The sequence below is a fragment of the Sardina pilchardus genome, chromosome 17, assembly GCF_963854185.1.
Source record: "Sardina pilchardus chromosome 17, fSarPil1.1, whole genome shotgun sequence".
Classification (NCBI taxonomy): Eukaryota; Metazoa; Chordata; class Actinopteri; order Clupeiformes; family Clupeidae; genus Sardina; species Sardina pilchardus.
In genome coordinates, this window is record NC_085010.1 from 7,727,537 (window position 1) to 7,746,765 (window position 19,229).

The window sequence follows — 19,229 nt, forward strand, 5'->3', positions numbered from 1 at the left end:
GTGCGATCATTCCCCCTCCCCCACACTTGTCTAACCAGTTCACTAGACATTATAGCCTACCTATATGCGGCATTGAGGACGATTGCCTCCCTCCCCCCTCTCTCTCGACAGACACTTCCTGACACTAGGGCTCGGGATCATGACATCAAAACTTCGCGGGCACAGCCACATTGGCAGCTTCACTCCTTAGTTTACTATGGATTACTATGGATTTACTCCCGCCTTTTAGTGTGTTCCTGTTACTTAGTTTTTGCCTTCTTGGTCGTATGTTGCTGTGTAGTGGGGTGTAACAGTGCAACCCACGATCGCAAGGGGAAAAGAATAAATCGCTACTATATTTCTGCTTCTTGTCTTGTGCATCTGAATGAATGGACATTACAGTGCGCTACCAAATGGCGGCGATATTCCTAGAATGCAAGGCGTGTGCCCGAGCCCTATTATGTAAATGTAAAAATGTGTGTGTGTGTGTGTGTGTGTGTGTGCGCGCTGAACCACAAATTCACATATGAACTTTTCTTTTCAGCAGACATCGCAATCATAAAAAAATCGCAAAACTTTTTAATAAAATAACGCCTCTTGTCTTAATGGGTTCCGGAGGTTCGTAGAGTAAGTTTTGAACCCCGGTCGCTGACGTGTGATTAAGATGCCTCAACCAGTTACGCCACAGTTCGAGTGTCAATATCTTCACACTTAGCCAAGAAATATAAAGGATTCAGTCAGTCGAGTTCATTTATTCGCGGCATGCACTTGAAACGCCGATCAAAAGTTCTGACATGTTAAACTGATGTTAGTCATTAATTCACCACATGATAAAATGCTGTTATATTGACGCACAGTAGCCCACGGTAGTCTATGTCTATCTCTGAATCAACATGAACATGCATAACGAGATCCATATATTCTAAGTTGCTAGACACTTCTTTTGCGGAGCTAGGCCTACTAGTCGATGGTTACAATGAATCACCCTCACTGCCCTATCGCATATCTGACCATCCATTGTTACAATGTTACAAAATGCGCGATCTTCTCCATGCATGTAGCCTACGGTTATAAGTAAAGCGACATGATAGGCATGTAGGCCTATTAAAGATATTTTCAGTTGTCAAAAGTGGTGGGGACAAAATCTGTGATAAAGTGCTGGGTAAGCTACCCAGCGTCGCCGGTTAAAATGAACATGCCTCCGTTTTAAAATAGCCTATAGGCCTACACATTTCTAAGTATTCCTAGCATAAATGTAGCCTAAATGTCCATCTTGTCCATCTCTTTCGTCTTCGCCTTGACAATAATAGCCTATTCACGGAAATGCGGTCTTGTAACCGTATGAATTGAAGGCTTCTAAAACCATTTTCATTAATTTCAACAATGGTTTATTGAAACGTCCTTTGATTATAATTTCGCCAGTCATCACCTTCATTTTAATGATTAAATGAGACGGATTAAATGAGACGGATATGCGGAGCATTTCTCTCCCTCTCCATTGACCAAAACGTTGCTCTGGCACCTCTGCTGACTGAGTTATAGGCTACGTCGAGTGAGAGAGCCAGCTGTGAGGTAGGCTGTAAAACATTCGAAAACTCTGAAACTGCAATCTGACATGCCGAGCGTGATGTCTCTTTTCTCCGCTCGTCACCAGCGCGGTGTCTTCGGGTTTTTCCGTGTTTTCCGGTATGAGCCGAACCTTCATTTTATTAGGGCGGTCTTATGTTGCCCCCTTGCGGTTGCAAAGTCCCGATGCTTCGGGATTCCCGATGTGCGGGAAAGAAAGGAGTATTCTCAACCCGTACCATCTGTAGCATGGCACTGCTGACGTTGACTAGCATTTTAAATAGCTAGTTTCTGTCCTTTCTATGGGACAACTGGTCATATCATTCTCCCGTTTATGCATCTCATTAACTTTTGCTTTTGCATGCACCACCCATTGTTGATGACGCATCCTTGGTTCTGGTCAGAACTGGTGTAAATGCGGGCTGGTACTAGATAGCACCACGGTTCAAATAATTCTGAACGGCACCAGTTCAACACCAGGTTCGTTTTTGGTGGAAAAACGCCTATACAATATATATAAATTGCAGATGTAAACAAGGAGCGATCGCTCCCTGGACAAACTGCAAGGCTGCAATTGCGGATAGGGACACTGGGGGCGGGAGGAAATATTACTGTTTTCGATAAAACTGGTCAGTCAAGCAAAACAACGATTTCTAAGCGATTTTATGACTATGAAAATGTTGCATATAGGGTCTATTTAATTGCAGCCAAAGGTGCATCTATTCAGTGCTGACTTAAAGGGGGTGAATATATGCAATCACTTTGTTGTATTATATATTTTTAATGAATGAACATTACTTGTAGAATTTTTTTACACTTTCACTTTTATTAAAGAGAGGATTTTTGATAAATTGACCAAGTAATGGAATTGTTTTTCGGCCTATGCATTCTGTCTTATTTAGTTGAAGGCACAGTGACAATAACAAAGGATACTTTTTTCTCTCTCTCTTATAAAAGGCTAAGAGAGAGGACAAAGTACACAGAGAGAATGACAGTGATGTAAAAGGTGGAATGTAGGCTGTGGTGTATGTGTTTGTGATTGGGGCAGTTGCATGATCAGGACCACAGTGTTAATGCCATTTGAGACTCAAAACTCAAGTCAAGTTTATTTATTGTACATTTACACTCGGTATGCTTCAAAAAGTAGATACAGGTAGCAGTCCCAAGTGTCCAAAGAATGCAGGGAGGGTCGATGTTCCCATACTACATAAGGCAATACAATACAACACAATATAAAACAATTATATGGGATTATTATATTTATGTATGGGAAACAAAACTACTATGTACATTGTAATCACCCATGATAAGTGTTACCATCTCCGAGAGCAAAGGACAGACAGACCACGGGTCTAGATGAGACTATACTTGTATATAAAACTACACTTCATGTTAAAGATGATCAGAAAGGTGAAATGATAAAGGCCTTTTAGGTTTTGAGCTTTGTTTTTCAGTGTCAGAAAAGACTGTGAAGGGAAATTATGATTGGCTACACAAATGTGTCTCTGTATTTGTGATAAATCATGCCTGCTTTGGCGCCAATGCACACTTCAGGTTACTTTTGATCCCACTACTCTCCAACTTATACACGGTGTTGCACCAGAGGTCAGGTGTTGTTTTTCTCGTTGATATTTCAGTTACTTTAAAGGTCTCGTATGAAGGAATAAGCACCTCTTCCTGAGCTGGATTGGCAGAATAATCTTCGATGTATGCACCATGGCATGTTGTGATTTCAAAACACGACACAGCTCCAAAGCCCTTAGCCACTTTCTGGTCAATGGAGGAGGATGAGAAAGAGCCAAATCGAATCTCTTTGTTCTGAACATCTTTTACAAATTCAAACCCGTTTCCACGATATGTTAATCTGCATTGAGTTCCTCTCTGCTTCTCTCTATCCTTCAGAACTTGTACTGCACGTGTTAACAAAAAGTGAAGAGAATACCAGTGATATGTCTTTCGTGTGTATTGTGTTTTTCCACCACGAGTGGCACGATTAAAATCTTTATATATCGGTGGGTCAAGTAGAGTATAAACGTACAAGGCAATGCAGTAATTAATTTCTCCCAAATCATTTCCTTTCTTATTACTGGAGCACCACTTCTCTCCTTTACTCCAAGCTGCATTGAAGTCCTTTGTAGTCTTACGTTCTTTTTCTAGATATGTGTTCTCCACCAACTGTGACATTTTCTTTGTGCAGCTCAGGTACTGATCATCAACAGACATCTCTGCCATGTCCAGTGTTGCCGGTGCTCTGGCCTCTCTTGGGAATAGCTGTACACAGACACATACAGTACCATCATCTCAAAGATACGGATACATAATCATGTGTTTGCAAGTGACTGATGGTGAAGTTACCTGTCCACAGGTAGCTCCAAATGTCAGGATAAGAATCAGCACAGCAAAGGTCATCATTCTGCCTAAATGTAAATAAAGCAAGATGTTTAAAAAAAACGACCACAGCTGGTAAAACAGCTGTCTCGAGCTTATACTGTAACCAGAGGGTTGCCGGTTCGATCCCCGACCAGTCCAGGGCTGAAGTGCCCTTGAGCAAGGCACCTAACCCCTCACTATTTATTATAGTATATATATACTGTGTATATACAGTATATATATATGTACTATATATAGTTTAGATACTTGACTAAAATTCATTTTATTGACAATTTCAACCTTTCCTGGAATCGCAGGGAATATTTCCAAATAGCACAGAGCTGAATTGGAGGGACCAAGATCTTAACTGAAAACTATCACCTCTCTCTCCTGCACTCAACATTTTGTCTGCCAACCTTGAGCCGAGCCTCTGATAAGCGCTCAGTAGAACAAGTTGATGACATCAACAACTCGGCTAAACTCAAAACACTCAAGCTGCACAAGCTGAAACAGAGATATGCTGAACAACCACTGCTGTGGGGCCCTCTGGTAATCACACTGAGTTGCAGACCTTGGGAAAACATGAACAACCTGCTCAAAAAAAAGCCCAGCAATGTCCACTGGACATGATACGGAGGTTGCTGCTGAAATGAGTCAAAGTCAATTACTGGCGTCAAACTCCCCTGAATCTTAGCAAACAAATGCATGTAATAGGCATGAGGAGATAGCACCCATCAAGGTGTCAGAAGCAATGTTGCAACACTGGCACGTGGCCCCCGAGGTGCGTTCAAGTTCACGAACATAGGCGAACGTTTGCGAACGCTCGCAAACATTATTCCGTTAGCCTTGAGTTTTTTGCCGAACATGTTCACTGCCAATGTCTGCCACTGTTTGCCAAATTTGAACGCACCTCTGATCTACTGCCAATACCACCCCCCCACCTTCATCGACTCCTTGCCACCACAAAGACACAACAACATGAACTCTACTGGAATAATTGCTGAAATTGAAGCGTTTGCAATCAAACTCTATAGGACCTCAGCAATCAAATGAAGCCTCTGGACTCTCCTAATACTAAATACTCCTTATACTAAATAATTAGTACTAAGGACACCTGAGTGAACCTGAGGACGCTTTGTGCGAAACAGGTTGTTCGCACTGAATAAAAAGTGAGAAAAAGTCAACAGTGTGCCCATAGAGCGATCCTTTCTTATTGCTATAATTGACATGATCTTGCAATCTACTGTACCCGCACCTAATCAGGTTGTGCATGGTACCGGAGTGATTTGGAATAATTAATATTAGTATTATTATTAGCACCTGAGCTGCTGTCGTCCGAACTGCGGGGTAAAGGTGAAGTTGTAAGAAAGGTTCCAAATCAGCAGCTGGCCGATGGTGTATATCAGGAGCAGAGGAGCGGTGATCTCGCAGCTCAGAGAAGAGTGAAGAGAACGCCTCAGAGTGCCAACTGAAATACCCTACAGACACACACACACACTTTTCTCTCACTCTCTCTTTCTCTCTCTCTCTCTCTCACACACACACACGCATATACACACGTCTTGACAGTGAGATACACACAATCAGCAGCAATGATTGTGAGACACACGCAAACAGGACTAAGAGCTATAGAATAAGAAAGAAAGGTAAAAAAGTAATCATTCAAACAAGAAATAACAACAACAACATTAGCAATAACAACAGCACATTACGCTTATATAACATAGCAGCAACAGTCTTATAGTTTTGCTATACATTACTGATTACTGACTTAGCAGTAAAAAGCTATCTCTGATCCTGAAGTTCATCATTCACTGATGTGAAATGCTTCACAATCTACCCACTAGATGGAGCCATTTCATCAGTGAGAGTATGGAGTCTGGACGAAGAGCTAAATTGTCACACACCACACACACACACACACTTAGACAAACACAGTGGCACTACTAGCACACAAGTAAGAATATGATAAAAAATAATAATAATAATATTTATTCTTATGAATCACGTTGAAGATGAATGTTCATATCCATGTTTTTAGATCTATTCAAATCAGGCTTTTTGTCCAAGTATAGGCCTACTTGTGTATACAAGGAATTTGGTCTCTGCATTTATCCCATCCGTAATTAGTGAACACACACAGCACACAGTGAGGTGAAGCGGCGCTCGGGGAGCAGTGAGGGGTTACAGTAGGTGCCTTGCTCAAGGGCACTTCAGCCGTGGACTGGTCGGGGATCGAACCGGCAACCCTCTGGTTACAAGCTCGAAACCCTAACGAGTAGGCCACGGCTAGAAGAGATGCTTCTCAGTTAAATGAACTTGATAATTACATCAAATTACATATAGGCTGACACTTTAAAAAAAAAAAAGTGACTTACAACATGGTAAACATTTTAAGCCTTTTAAAGCAATTCTAACAACAATTTCTAAGAAAATTAAAAAGGAAAATACAATACACAATACAGCACAACACAATAGAACGTATCTGTATGAGAAAAAATATATCTGTATAACAAAACTGCTTTTAACTTGTACATTGTAATCACCCATGCTGAGTGTTATCATCTCCCAGAACAAAGGACATACAGACTAACAGGTCTAAATGAGACTGCACAAGGGTACTTGGAACATTATCACAAACATGAACTACACATCACTCAGTCTACATGATACCACATATTACCCAGGCTTTAAAAACAGCAACAGTTCCAGCAAATCACCTACGAGATGCGCGTATAGGAGAGTTTCAACTGCATGGGAGGGAGAGGCAGGAAGTAGCGAGCTATCTCTCTGTCTTGTTTGAACGTCAACAGAAGTGACATGACCCAGCATCATTTAGAGCGCCTTAAAGAAGAGACCACACAGTACATATGATGGACCAGCGAATCCTCACACAGAGACATTTTTGAGCACCACACCCCTTTTCAGGGGAAAACGAGCTGGAAACCTATCAGTGATTCCAATGGATAAGACGAGTATCATTCATAGTTATTAATGCATAATTAAGGTGTGACTTATGTTTAGCTATATGACATGTAAAGTTAAGCTTGCCCATCTAAACTGCCAGCCACAGGCAGGTTGACCATGACGTCGCCAAAGATCCTTCATTAATCCCGCTTTAACCCTCTCTGACGTCGCCTAAACGGAGGTGGGGACATAGCAAATCAAAGTTCGTTGATGACCCGATCAAACGAACGCGCCACCACAGCACAGTTCAGGTCACTTCTGATCCCAGTGCTTTCCAGCTTATACACAGTGTCGCACCAGAGGCCAGGATTGTGTATTTTCTCTGAGACTTGAGAGACTTTAAACTTCTCATATGGAGGAATCAGCACCTCTCTCTCTTGTGGGGAGGCGGAATAATCTGATATTTTCGCACCATGGCATGTGTTGATCTCAAAACACGACTTCTTTCCAAAGTCCTCAGCCACCTTACGATCCATGGAGGAGGACGAGAAAAAGCCGAATCGAACCTCTTTGTTCAGAATATCTTTGTTAAATTGATCATCTGTACCACGATATGTTAATCTGCATTTAGCTCCTTCTTGCTTCTCTCTATCTTTCAGAGCTTGTAGTGCACGTGTTAACAAAAAGTGAAGAGAATGCCACTGATATGTCTTTCCTGTGTATTGTGTCCCCCCACTATGAGTGTCACTATTGAAAACTTTATATATCGGTGGTTCATCTAGTGTATACACATACAAGGCAATGCAGTAATTCATTTCTCCCAAATCATCTCCTTTCGTATTACTGGAGCACCACTTCTCTCCTTTACTCCAAGCGTCAGTGAAATTCTTTGTAGTCTTCAGTTCATCTTTTAGATATGAATTCTCTACCAAGCGTGACATATTCCCTGGGCAGCCCTGGTACTGATCATCAACAGAGTTCTCCGCTATGTCCATCTCCGCCATGTCCAGTGGAGTCTCCTGCAGCAAGAACACACACAAATATCTCAACACATGTCAACTTGTCTCATGATGAATAAAAACATATTGATGTGGAATGATGTTTTTTTTTGCAAGTGATCGGTGGTGTACAGTTACCTTTCCAAAAAAAAATAAAAAAGCTCCAGTGATCAGGATGAGAATCAGTACAGCAAAGTTCTTCATTCTGCCTAAATGATTCAACAAATGCGACAAGATTTATGCGACTGTGTTTCAGCTGTAACTGTAAAAAATAACTATAGAATTACGTATGTATGGCTGTAGTGTCACACAGGCACCACTCACATCTCCCTCTCTTTCTCTCACACACACACACACACACACACACACACCAGTTATGTGTGAATGCAAGAGGCAGTGAACAGGAAATGATGTGGTGTGCTGTCCCCCTGCTCTGATGGGCCACAGTTGCTCTCTATATTTCCCTCATCCTCTGTGGGGCATCATGTACAAAGCTTGCGTACGCCATCTTCCACACTCACCGTCACATGTATCAAGAGTGAAGTGAACGTGAGAATGTCCTCTCCAGAACTTTGATGAAACACATCTTTTGAGTTATTAAATTGATTTATATATCAATTGAGACTTGTATGCACAGTGAAACTAATACTACTGTAACTTAACTAACTGGGCAAATATCCTGTCAGATTTCAGTCTAGAAATGGCTAGAATGTAATGTCTGTGACATAACAAAAAAGGAACCTTATAAGTGCTGAAATGAAATACTTCTCCCAAAAGAAGGCTGAAGTGTACAGTAGTACTGTGCATGTGCTGTGTGCGAAAATACAGCTAATTCTGTCAGAAATCCATCATCACCAACTGGAGCATAGATCTGGAGATTCTAGCTACAGTAGCTCCTCTTTGTCTGCACTTCCTTTTTAAACCATTAGGGGGCTCCTCCTAATCAGCTGGGGGCCCCTGAGTCCTTTCAGTTAATTTTTCACCACACAAAACATTTAGTCAATGGAATACCATGCCACACCACGCTATACGCAAGCCCTGGTCAGCACACAGACGTACGACGGCGTATTAGGGCCACGTATATATATTTTTTTCCAGAGGTGGGGGGGCAATATTCCGAGAAAAAAGTGGCAAATTTGCGAGAAAAATCCTGCCTGGGTCATAGCCTCCCATTTGATCTGCAAATTTGCCACTTTTTTCTTGCAAATTTGCCACTTTATAAAGTCGGAAATTTGCAGATCAAATGGGAGGCTATAACCCAGGCAGGGTTTTTGTGTTTAATTGGTCGAATTCATCTCGAATTCCTAGCGAATTGTATACTTCTAATGTATTTGTTGGGGGTTAATTGCTTCCTTTTATTGTGTGCTCAAAATTACCCTGGGAAGAGGAGTTGGGAAGGAGACTCAAACCCAGCTGTGTGTCTCACTCGTTTGTTTAGCGCAGAGGCTGTAGGCTAGCTCCCTTGTTGGACTGCTCTGTCTGTTTCCCCTGTCTCCTGTCATGTGTGTGTGCGTGTGTGAGAGAGTTGTGTGATTGACGAGTGGACACCTCCTGCTGCCCCGTGTAGCCTAATGCAACGTCAGGAAAATAAATGACCCGAGTTTGGAATGACATGTCAGCCTCCCCATCTCCTATAACCTCCCATCCCTACAATATTTTCCAGTAAACTATTAAAAAGAGAATACAATCAGCTGTGTCGGCGTCACGCTAGCGAGCTACCACAACGCAGAGCAGAAACGACCGGTTACACTGTTACACACAGACAATGTGCCAATTCTTCGACTTTAAAAAGTGGCAAATTTGTGACTTTTTTCTCGCAAATTTGCCACTTTCTACTTTATGAAGTGCCAAATTTGCCACTTTTTTCTCGGAATGTTGCCCCCCCCACCTCTGAAAAAAATATATATACGTGGCCCTAATACGCCGTCGTACAGACGAGATGGTTCTCAGTACTTTGATTTATTTTAAATATGTCATATTATATTAAATTTAAAAATGTGTTAAAGACCAGGACACAGGACTTACCTGTATGGAGGCACAGTAGAACACCAGACAAGGACATCAGGAGAAGCGACTCAATATAAGCTCAACTGACTCTTATAAACTGCTGCACTGAGACCAGGAGAACTGACTCAATGTAAACTCAACTGACTTATAAACTGCTGCACTGAGATCAGGAGAACTGACTCAATGTAAACTCAACTGAGTCTTATAAACTGCTGCACTGAGATCAGACTGATGTTAAACTGGTCCATATCATGCTGCATCATGACAGTTACAGGAAACAGACTATTTTCTCATGCTGTGAATTACATGTGAAACTGTTGCATTGTGAGCGCGTTGTGGGGATGGCGGTGTGTGTGTGTGGCTGGGGGGGAGGGGTGCAATGTGAGACATTTTCATGTTCCTTTCTATGTGCATGCTTACGTGCGTGTGTACGTGCGTGTGTGCATGTCAAGTCAAGTTTATTTTTATAGTACAATTTATAGATTTTAAGGCAAAACGTACACAACCAGCCAAAACTTAACATAAAGATTGCTGTCCCAAATCAAAGACAGTAAACTGGGAGGAATGTGATGACATTTATAATATAAAATGAGGACAATCATATACTTTCTAAGAAAATACAGTACAATACCATACAGTACACCACAATACAATATAACTTATCTGTATGGGAAACAATATCTGTATTTGTATGGGAAACACAACTGCTATTTTTAACTTCTACATCGCTTATGTGTTACCATCTCCCAGAGTAACGTTTAAATGATACCACATATTACTTACGATCAGAAGCATAATAGCCTACAGATCAACCACATATAACAAATCTTGTACAGATTGTTTAAGTTTTGAAATGAAAAAAGTGTTTAAAATGTGGATAGATGTGAAGGATAAACATTACCATGGTATTTATATTAAAGGTGTTCTAAGTGATGTCACATTTTTTAGGCAAAAACATTTTTTGTCACTCACAAAAACGCCTCACTATCCACTAGCTGTTAGCCTGGCTAACGCCTACCACTTCTCAAATGAGACGTGGTCTGGCAACCAGACGTTCATTTTCTCGTATTTGAAAAAATGCCCAGATCCGTTCATTGGGCGCCACGGATGTCTATCAAATGCGCATAGCTCATCCAACACGGTCTCACACCCAACTTGTCGAACGAGGACGCATGTCAAGCCCCCTGGCGTCAATATCGGAAGCCGAAGGTGCCCCCGCGCGTTCATATGCAACGCGAAGGGCTGCCATTGATATCAATGTAAATCTTTTGGCGTCGAATGTAGACGCAAGAAGGCAACGGAAACTTCTCGGATGTTCTGTGATTGGTTACCAACATCAGGCGAAAATTTGGGAGTTAGTGTCCAGACTGCCTTAGCAGTGTGAAAGAAGGCAGGATGAACACCCAGGCTAACTAGCTGTAGTATGTGCCCTGAAAAACATCCCAGGCTTAAAAATGGCAACAAAACACCCTAGGCCAACCTAAGCCATAAAAACATAACAAATCCAGCAAATCAATGACCAAAGTTTCCATTACACGCAAGGGAGGGGGAAAGAATAGCAAAAGAATATCTCTGTTCTGTTTGAATGTCAACAGACGTGACATGACCCAACATCGTTTAGAGTGCCTTTGATAGACCATACATATGATGGACCAGCGAAACATCAAACAGAGAAATTTCTGAGCACCACGCCCCTTTTCAGGGGAAAACAAGCTAGAAACATATTGTTGATTGTAATGGGCATGACGGGTAGCATTGACACATTAGTTATTGGTGCGTAATTATGTTTAGTTGAAGTTATGACATGTAAAGTTAAGCTTGCCAATCTAAACTGCCAGCCACAGGCAATGTGACCATGACAACGGGTGGGGACGAACAGCAAATCAAAGTTCGTTGATGACCCGATCAAACGAACGCGCCACTGCACAGTTCAGGTCACTTCTGGTTCCAGTTCTTTCCAGCTTATACACAGTGTCACACCACAGGCCAGTATTGTGTCTTTTCTCTGAGACTTCAGTTACTTTAAAGGTCTCATATGGAGGAATCAGCACCTCTTCCTGAGCTGGATTGGCAGAATAATCTGTGATATATGCACCATGGCATGTGGTGATTTCAAAACACGACACATCTCCAAAGTCCTCAACCGTCTTCTCAATGGAGGAGGACGAGAAAGAGCCAAATCGAATCTCTTTGTTCAGAACGTCTTTTTGAAATTGATCCTTTGTACGACGATAGACTACTCTGCATTTAGTTCCTTTTCGCTTTTCCTCATCCTTCAGAACTTGTACTGCACGGGTTAACAAAAAGTGAAGAGAATACCACTTATATGTCTTTCCTGTGTATTGTGCAGTCCCATTACGAGTGTCACCGTTGAAAGCTCTATATATTGGTGGTTTAAGTAGAGTATACACATAAAGGGCAATGCAGTAATTAATTCCTCCCAAATCATTTCCTTTCTTATTGCTGGAGCACCACTTCTGTCCTTTACTCCAAGCTGCACTGAAGTTCTTTGACCTCTTCAGTTCATCTTTTAGATATGTGTTCTCTATCACGTGGGACGTAATCTCTGTGCAGTCCTGGTACTGATCATCAACACAGTTCTCCTTCATGTCCAATGCGTATTCCATCTAAGAACACACGTGAATAACTCAACACATTGTGGTCAGCTTATGTTATGCATGAAAACATATTGATGTGGAATCATGTTTTTTGCAAGTGATCGCTGGTGTAGTTACCTTCCCAAGGGCAGCTCCCGTTGTCAGGACAGTAAAAATCAGGACAGCAGAGTTCATCATTCTGCCTGAATGATGTCAACAATAATGCAACAAGATGTTTAAAGACAAGCACACACTGCAATTAGCTAAAGAATAGCTGTATAGAATTACGTATAGCAACACACACACACACACATACACAAACACACAGACAGACACACACACACACACACACACACACACACACACACACACACACACAGACAGACAGACAGACACACAAACACACACACACACACACACACACACACACACACACACACACACACACACATCAGTAAGGTGTGAATACAGGAAATTGTGTGGTGGTGCTGTCTCCTTCCACTAAAGGGCCACAGTAGCCCTCTGGCTTCCCCTCATCCTCTGTGGGGCCTCATGTACAAAGCTTCTGTTTACAGTCAGACGTATCAAGAGTGAAATGAATGTGAGAATGAATGTGAGAATGTTCTCTCCACAACTTTGACGAAACTCATCCATTGTGTTGTCAAATTAATTTATATTGCATCATCAGCTATAGGACTTATATGCACATGTGGAAGTAATACTGAATGAATAAACTGGGCAAATCTCATGTCAGATTTTCAGTATCTAGTCAAAATCTAGGCTAGAATATCTTGTCTGTGACAAAAATACACCACCATGAGTGCTGAAATGCTAAAAGGAAGCATCTGTTTGCGTATACGGTTCTTTCTGTCAGAAATCCATTACCAACTAAAGCATAGATCTGAGGATTATAGTCAGCACCTCTTTTTCTGCAAGTTCTCAGTACATGGATTTGTTTTATGTATTTCATATTGTATACAAATCAAATGTGTCTTCTAGAGACCAGGACACAGGACTTACCTGTATGGAGGCACGGTAGAACAACAGACGAGGTGATCAGGAGAACCGACTCAATGTACTGTAAACTGACTCTGAAATTGCTGCACTGAGATCAGAAGAACTGACTTATGGTAAACATGGTAAACTGACCCTTATACACACTTCTCCACCAAGATCAGGAGAACTGACTAACAGTAAACTGACTTAGACGGTAAACTGACCCTTATACGCTGCTGCATCATGACAGCTTCAGGACAGGAACAGGAAACAAACTTATTTTCGCATGCTGTGAATTACATGTGAAACTGTTGCATTGTGAGATAGCACGTTGTGGGAGCGGTGGAGTGTGTGTGTGTGTGTGTGTGTGTGTGTGTGTGTGTGTGTATGTGTGTGTGTGTGTGTGTGTGTGTGTGTGTGTGTGTGGCGGGGGGGGGGGGGGGGGGGGGTTTGCATTGTGAAACAGTTTCATATTCCTCTCTACATGCATGCGTACATGCGTGTGTATGTGTCAAGTCAAGTTTAATTTTACAGCACATTTCAGGTATGGAAAAACAACCAGTCAACACTTAACATATAGATTGCAGTCCCAAATCAACAGCATAAACTGGGTGAATGTGACGACATTTATAAGAAATGGAGGAGCATTGTGCACTCCTAAGAAAATACAACACATTATGATACAATACAACACAACACAACACGATATAATACAATACAGGACAACTTCATATCTGTATGGGAAACAAAACTGCTAGTTTTAACTTGTACATTGTAATCACCCATGCTGAGTGTTACCATCTCCCAGAACAAAGGCCATACAGACTGACAGGTCTAAATGAGACTGCACTAGAGTACAGTACATGGAACATTATCACAAACATGAACTACACATCACCCAGTCTACAGTACATGATACCACACTGCATGTTACATATTATAATCATAAACATCTCTCAGTTTACCTGATACCACACTGAATGTTACATATTATCCTCATAAACTACATCTCCCAGTTCACTGGCATATAAAAACCTCATAGATTTTTATAGTGAAACCATTATAAGATCCTTGCTAAATCTGTAACCTGAAACATATAAAACATTGTAACCTGTAGGACTATACAGTATATGACGTTATGAGGGAAACGAGAAAGGGGCCACTTTCAAGAGTAAATCATACAAGTTTTGTATATAAAACACATTGCTGGCATATAAGTTTTTTCTGTATATTTTCCATATGGGATACCACATATTACTTATGATTATAAACATAAAGTACAGATCAATCATATTATACTATACCACACATAATATATATTATATATGCCACACCTCATGTTATGGATTATCAGAGAGGTGAAATGATTGGGCCTTTTAGATTATGACCTTGTACAGATTGTTTAAGTTTTAAAAATTAACCAAGTGGAGATTTGAGAGACTTTACATTTCAGAGATGTTGTTCAGAGTCTACTTCAAAGAGGAGAGGGGGTGTGGATCATAGCTGGGGTCTGCCTGTTTGTTCTCCAGAAAAAAAAATAGAAATTCTGCCTGTTATATACACCATCTTAACACAGTTTGACAGGGGCAGAATTACCCTAACAGAGGAAGCAGGGCCTGTCCTCTGTCAGACTCAGATGACGTGAACATTTACTTGCAAAAGGTTATCACTTCACTGGTTGACACTATATCCCGAATGTAGTAATATTTCATGCTAACAATAGAGATGTTTGCAAACCTATAGATGCAGATCACCCAAATTAATGTATTTGCACAACAGCCCACATTATGACTTCTAGTGGTAGTTTTAGGATGATTTTTTTTCCTGAGACAAGGGCCGTAAAGGGGCCACATTTTACACTGAGTGGACAAGTACCTACGAACATCCATGCATACAATACCCCTTGTTCATTAAGGTGCTTATACTTAACCAATCTCGAAACACAGCAAAAGCCGGCACAATTTTCAACAATTTTCACATTTATTTACACTGTGCATACTGTATAGTTAACTCAATGTATAACACTAAAATATGAGACCCAAGAAAATATTGATATTTTAGAAGTAACTCATATCACATCATATTTCCTCAATTTTACCTTTAATTTTCCTCAGTTTACTTTTACTTTTCCTCAGTTTAATCTTTTTCATATTTTTCACCTTTGGTTGAAACCACTCTCACTGCCAGTTTGAGTATCTAAACAAACATTCAGACAAAGAAATACTTTTTAAAACATATATTTTTATGTTGGTCTGATTTGGAACGGTTTTTGAATTTTCATCCAGGTAGAAAAGCCTGATTCTGATCTGAATACAGATGATGGGGTATTTAGAGGCGAAAAATTACGGCTATGGTAGCAAAACACAGTCTCTAGAGATGGAACACTCCAACCATTTGCACCGGAGTCACTGAATGCACTCTTCCTATTTCCATGCTGCATCTTTGGGAGAACCTTGAAGGGAGGTTCATAGACTATGTACAGTATGTATGCGTGTGTGTGTGTGTGTGTGTGTGTGTGTATAGCCTATATGTATATGTATTCTCATTCACACACCACACACACAAACAAACACAAACACACACAAACAACCGGAGGAGAGTACGATTTTTTTATCATCAATGGTCATTTGTAAATATTTCATCTCCTCTTCCTAGCAGCAGGTGGCGACAAAGTCCATGTGTTCCTTGTGCAATAAAAGCTTCTCCTTTGCAGTTTGACTCGCGTTGTAGAGATGAAGATGATATGTAGCAATTCAGTGACTTCCTCAGTAGAGGTTAGATACAGGATTAAAAGTCTTGCCATTGACCTTTGACCTTTGTGGGGCCTCCCTGCTAATTACCTCCACCAAGGATGTTATGTTTTCATCGGGGTTTGTTTTTCTGTCTGTCTGTATGTTTGCTAGCAAGATAACTCAAAAACATATGGATGGATTTCGATAACATCTGGAAAGGTTTGAAATGACCTAGGGACGAAATTATTAGATTTTGGGAGTGGATCTGGATCACCGTCTGGATCCAGGAGGCGCTTAGCGGAGGTCTGCGCTCTCGGAAGTGCTTCTCTAGTTTATCATACTACAGGCCTATAGTGAGGTCCATATTATGTGTGTGAGAGATGCAATGGACATAGGCTAACAGTCTGAAGAAGGGCATGCGCCCGAAATGTTACTGATTAAAACACTATACTGTATGCGGACCCAGCTTTGTTTATCTTCTGCTTTTACTTTTTGGATTCCGCCACCTATTAGCCTCTGGATGTGCGCACCTGCTCTCTAATAGGCTAACAGGCCATAGATTCTGCATAGCCTATTAGCCTACATTAGTACTAGTCAGTATTGGACACTGCCTTGGTGTAGTCTTAGGTGTGAGCTTGGAGCATCCTCCCATTCACTGCATACTGCAGTGCACAACAGTATGTGTAGCCAAATGTGTTGTTCTTTTAACAAAAAAATCTTCAAAAGTAATTGTGCCATGGGGGGCGCTGTGGCGCAGCAGGCTACAGCGCCCGTACCATTTACGGGTCCGAGTGCCCACGGGGACCCAGGTTCGAATCCGGCCTGTGGTCATATCCCAATCCCACCCCCATCTCTCTCTCCCACTTGTTTCCTGTCTACCTCTTCACTGTTCTATACTAATAAAGGCAAAAAAGGCCAAAAAATATACTTTAAAAAAAAAAAGTAATCGTGCCATTATGTTAAAAATAATAATTGTTAATTGAATAATTAAATAGTGCTTGTCACCCCTCTAGCAAAAACTTATTTCAAATGATGTAAAATAATCTTACAAGAAAGCTCAAAGTAAGTATTTTTATACTAAAAACAATACGGACTATCTTCATATAAGATTCTAACACTAGGTAACGTAAGATATCACTTTTTGCAGTGTGTTTTGGGAGATTATATTCAGTTTATCCAAACTTGGTTCCATGAGGCTGAGGGGGCTGAAGGAGCATAACTGCCCCATTGTTTGGAGAGGTCGGACTGTGGCTGTCAATGTCTTCCCATGTAGCAGTAGGATTCCTCGTAACGGAACTTCCAAGAATCTTGTAAATCTCTCTCTCTCTCTCTCTCTCTCTCTCTCTCTCTCTCTCTCTCTCTCTCTCTCTCTCTCTCTCTCTCTCTCCGTCTCTCCGTCTCTCTCTCTCACACACACACACACACTCACTCACAATACACTCTCTTTCTCTCTCAAACACAAACACTTTCTCTCTCTCTCTCTCTCGTGTGCGCGCGCACACACACACACACACACACACACACACACACACACACAAACACTTACAAACACACACACACACACACACACACACACACACACACACACACTTTCTATCTCTCTCACACACTCACAAACACACTCACACACACTCTCTCTCTCTGTGTCTTTGTCTCTGTCTCTGTCTCTCTCTCTCTCTCACACACACACACACACACACTGTTTTGCGCTCTCTCTCTCTCTCTCTCTCTCTCTCTGATAAGACTGAATCTGTATTGTGCCATTGGACTTGAGATTAATTAGACACAATAAAATACAATAAATAGAAGTTTGCTATCATAAATGTCTACAGTTAAACCGTTATGAGTCTAACCAGTCAGACAATGAATTTCTGAAGTGGTTGGCAACAGTATTTCTGCACTCCTCCACTGAGGATGATTAATCTACCTATTATGATATGCCTTTGTTGTGGGGGACTTAGACACTGATTTATTAAAGAGCAACCCATTATTTGCAAAACATTTGATACAGTTCTGTCATGACAGCAATATTGTTTCATCCAGCAAAATGTCTCTGCCCAAGACCAGTTCACAATAGGGAACATTAGCACACTCCTGGGTTTGATCGTTCATTGCATTTGTATACTGGATGCTTTTAAACCTCTCATTAAATGTTGAAAATAGACCTGTGCTGACTTCTATCAAATATGTGACTTCTTTCACCACAACGGAGACTATTTAACCATGGAGCTGCTTTAATGTGTTCCAACATAAACTGTCAAAATTCACAATTGAATTATGCTCCTTTGCGATGTGGTGGCTCCTGATACTTCTGGTAACCATTTCTCCAAAAATATGCATTAAAGCCTATTAAACAAAATATGTGAAAGGTTGCAATGACTTAAATGTACTTGGTGAATATGTTTTCTACTGTTCCATTTACTACAGTATGCTACTGTTGAAATGATCGACACAATTAAACCCATTTGTTTGGGCACCGTAGGCCTACAGTACCTGGGTACCATTCCTACTATTAAGGTGGCAGGGACATTTGCCCGCAAGCAGGTTCATTTCCAGAGTTGCAGATGCGCTTGAGTGTTGCGATTTAGTTTCAAATAGCGCCTCACTATCGCGTCTTAAGGTAAGGTATAGGCCTACTGCAAATTGGACAGATAGGTGGAACTATCTGTTGGTGATGTGATAAACTGATGCAAACATGATATGAGGAAACCAGAACCAATTTGATCTAATCTTCTCTCACTAAATTGTGACGTCCAAACCTAATCTTTATCATATGCTTAATACATTTGATCAAATGTATTAAAAAAAAAAAAAAAAAAAAAAAGTGACGCTTCAAGTGTAAGCCAGGATTTTAGGCAGTGAAATTCACAGTCAGAAAAAAACATACAAACAAGACAGGAGGTGAATCCAATTATTTGTGTAAGTTTATTCAAATTACTCGACTTTGCATCAGGTGGCCTATCCAGTTGATGTACTTCCAAAGTTATTTGTGTCGCGCTACCTTAAGAAAACGCTGTACTGGCGAACCACGTGATACGATTCCTGGAAAGTTCCTAGAACTCGTTCTTTTGTGTATT

At 41.0% G+C, this 19,229-nt stretch overlaps 3 protein-coding genes across 3 annotated transcripts; all 3 read right to left on the reverse strand.

Annotated features, from left to right (window-relative positions):
* Positions 1-3,066: 3,066 nt before the first annotated feature.
* LOC134061674 (erythroblast NAD(P)(+)--arginine ADP-ribosyltransferase-like) lies at positions 3,067-3,957 on the reverse strand. Its single transcript, XM_062517428.1, has 2 exons — positions 3,901-3,957; positions 3,067-3,816 (listed from the first exon to the last, which is right to left on the reverse strand). The coding sequence occupies exons 1-2, from the start codon at positions 3,955-3,957 to the stop codon at positions 3,067-3,069; spliced, it is 807 nt and encodes a 268-aa protein (XP_062373412.1).
* Positions 3,958-7,079: 3,122 nt separating this feature from the next.
* Positions 7,080-8,024, reverse strand: LOC134061675 (erythroblast NAD(P)(+)--arginine ADP-ribosyltransferase-like). Its single transcript, XM_062517429.1, has 2 exons — positions 7,959-8,024; positions 7,080-7,841 (listed from the first exon to the last, which is right to left on the reverse strand). Exons 1-2 carry the CDS (start codon positions 8,022-8,024, stop codon positions 7,080-7,082), a joined length of 828 nt encoding a protein of 275 aa, XP_062373413.1.
* Positions 8,025-10,522: 2,498 nt separating this feature from the next.
* On the reverse strand, positions 10,523-13,533 carry LOC134062464 (ecto-ADP-ribosyltransferase 4-like). Its single transcript, XM_062518477.1, has 3 exons — positions 13,445-13,533; positions 12,563-12,627; positions 10,523-12,454 (listed from the first exon to the last, which is right to left on the reverse strand). Exons 2-3 carry the CDS (start codon positions 12,620-12,622, stop codon positions 11,711-11,713), a joined length of 804 nt encoding a protein of 267 aa, XP_062374461.1. The 5' UTR covers positions 12,623-12,627; positions 13,445-13,533; the 3' UTR covers positions 10,523-11,710.
* Between the last annotated feature and the right edge of the window lie 5,696 nt (positions 13,534-19,229).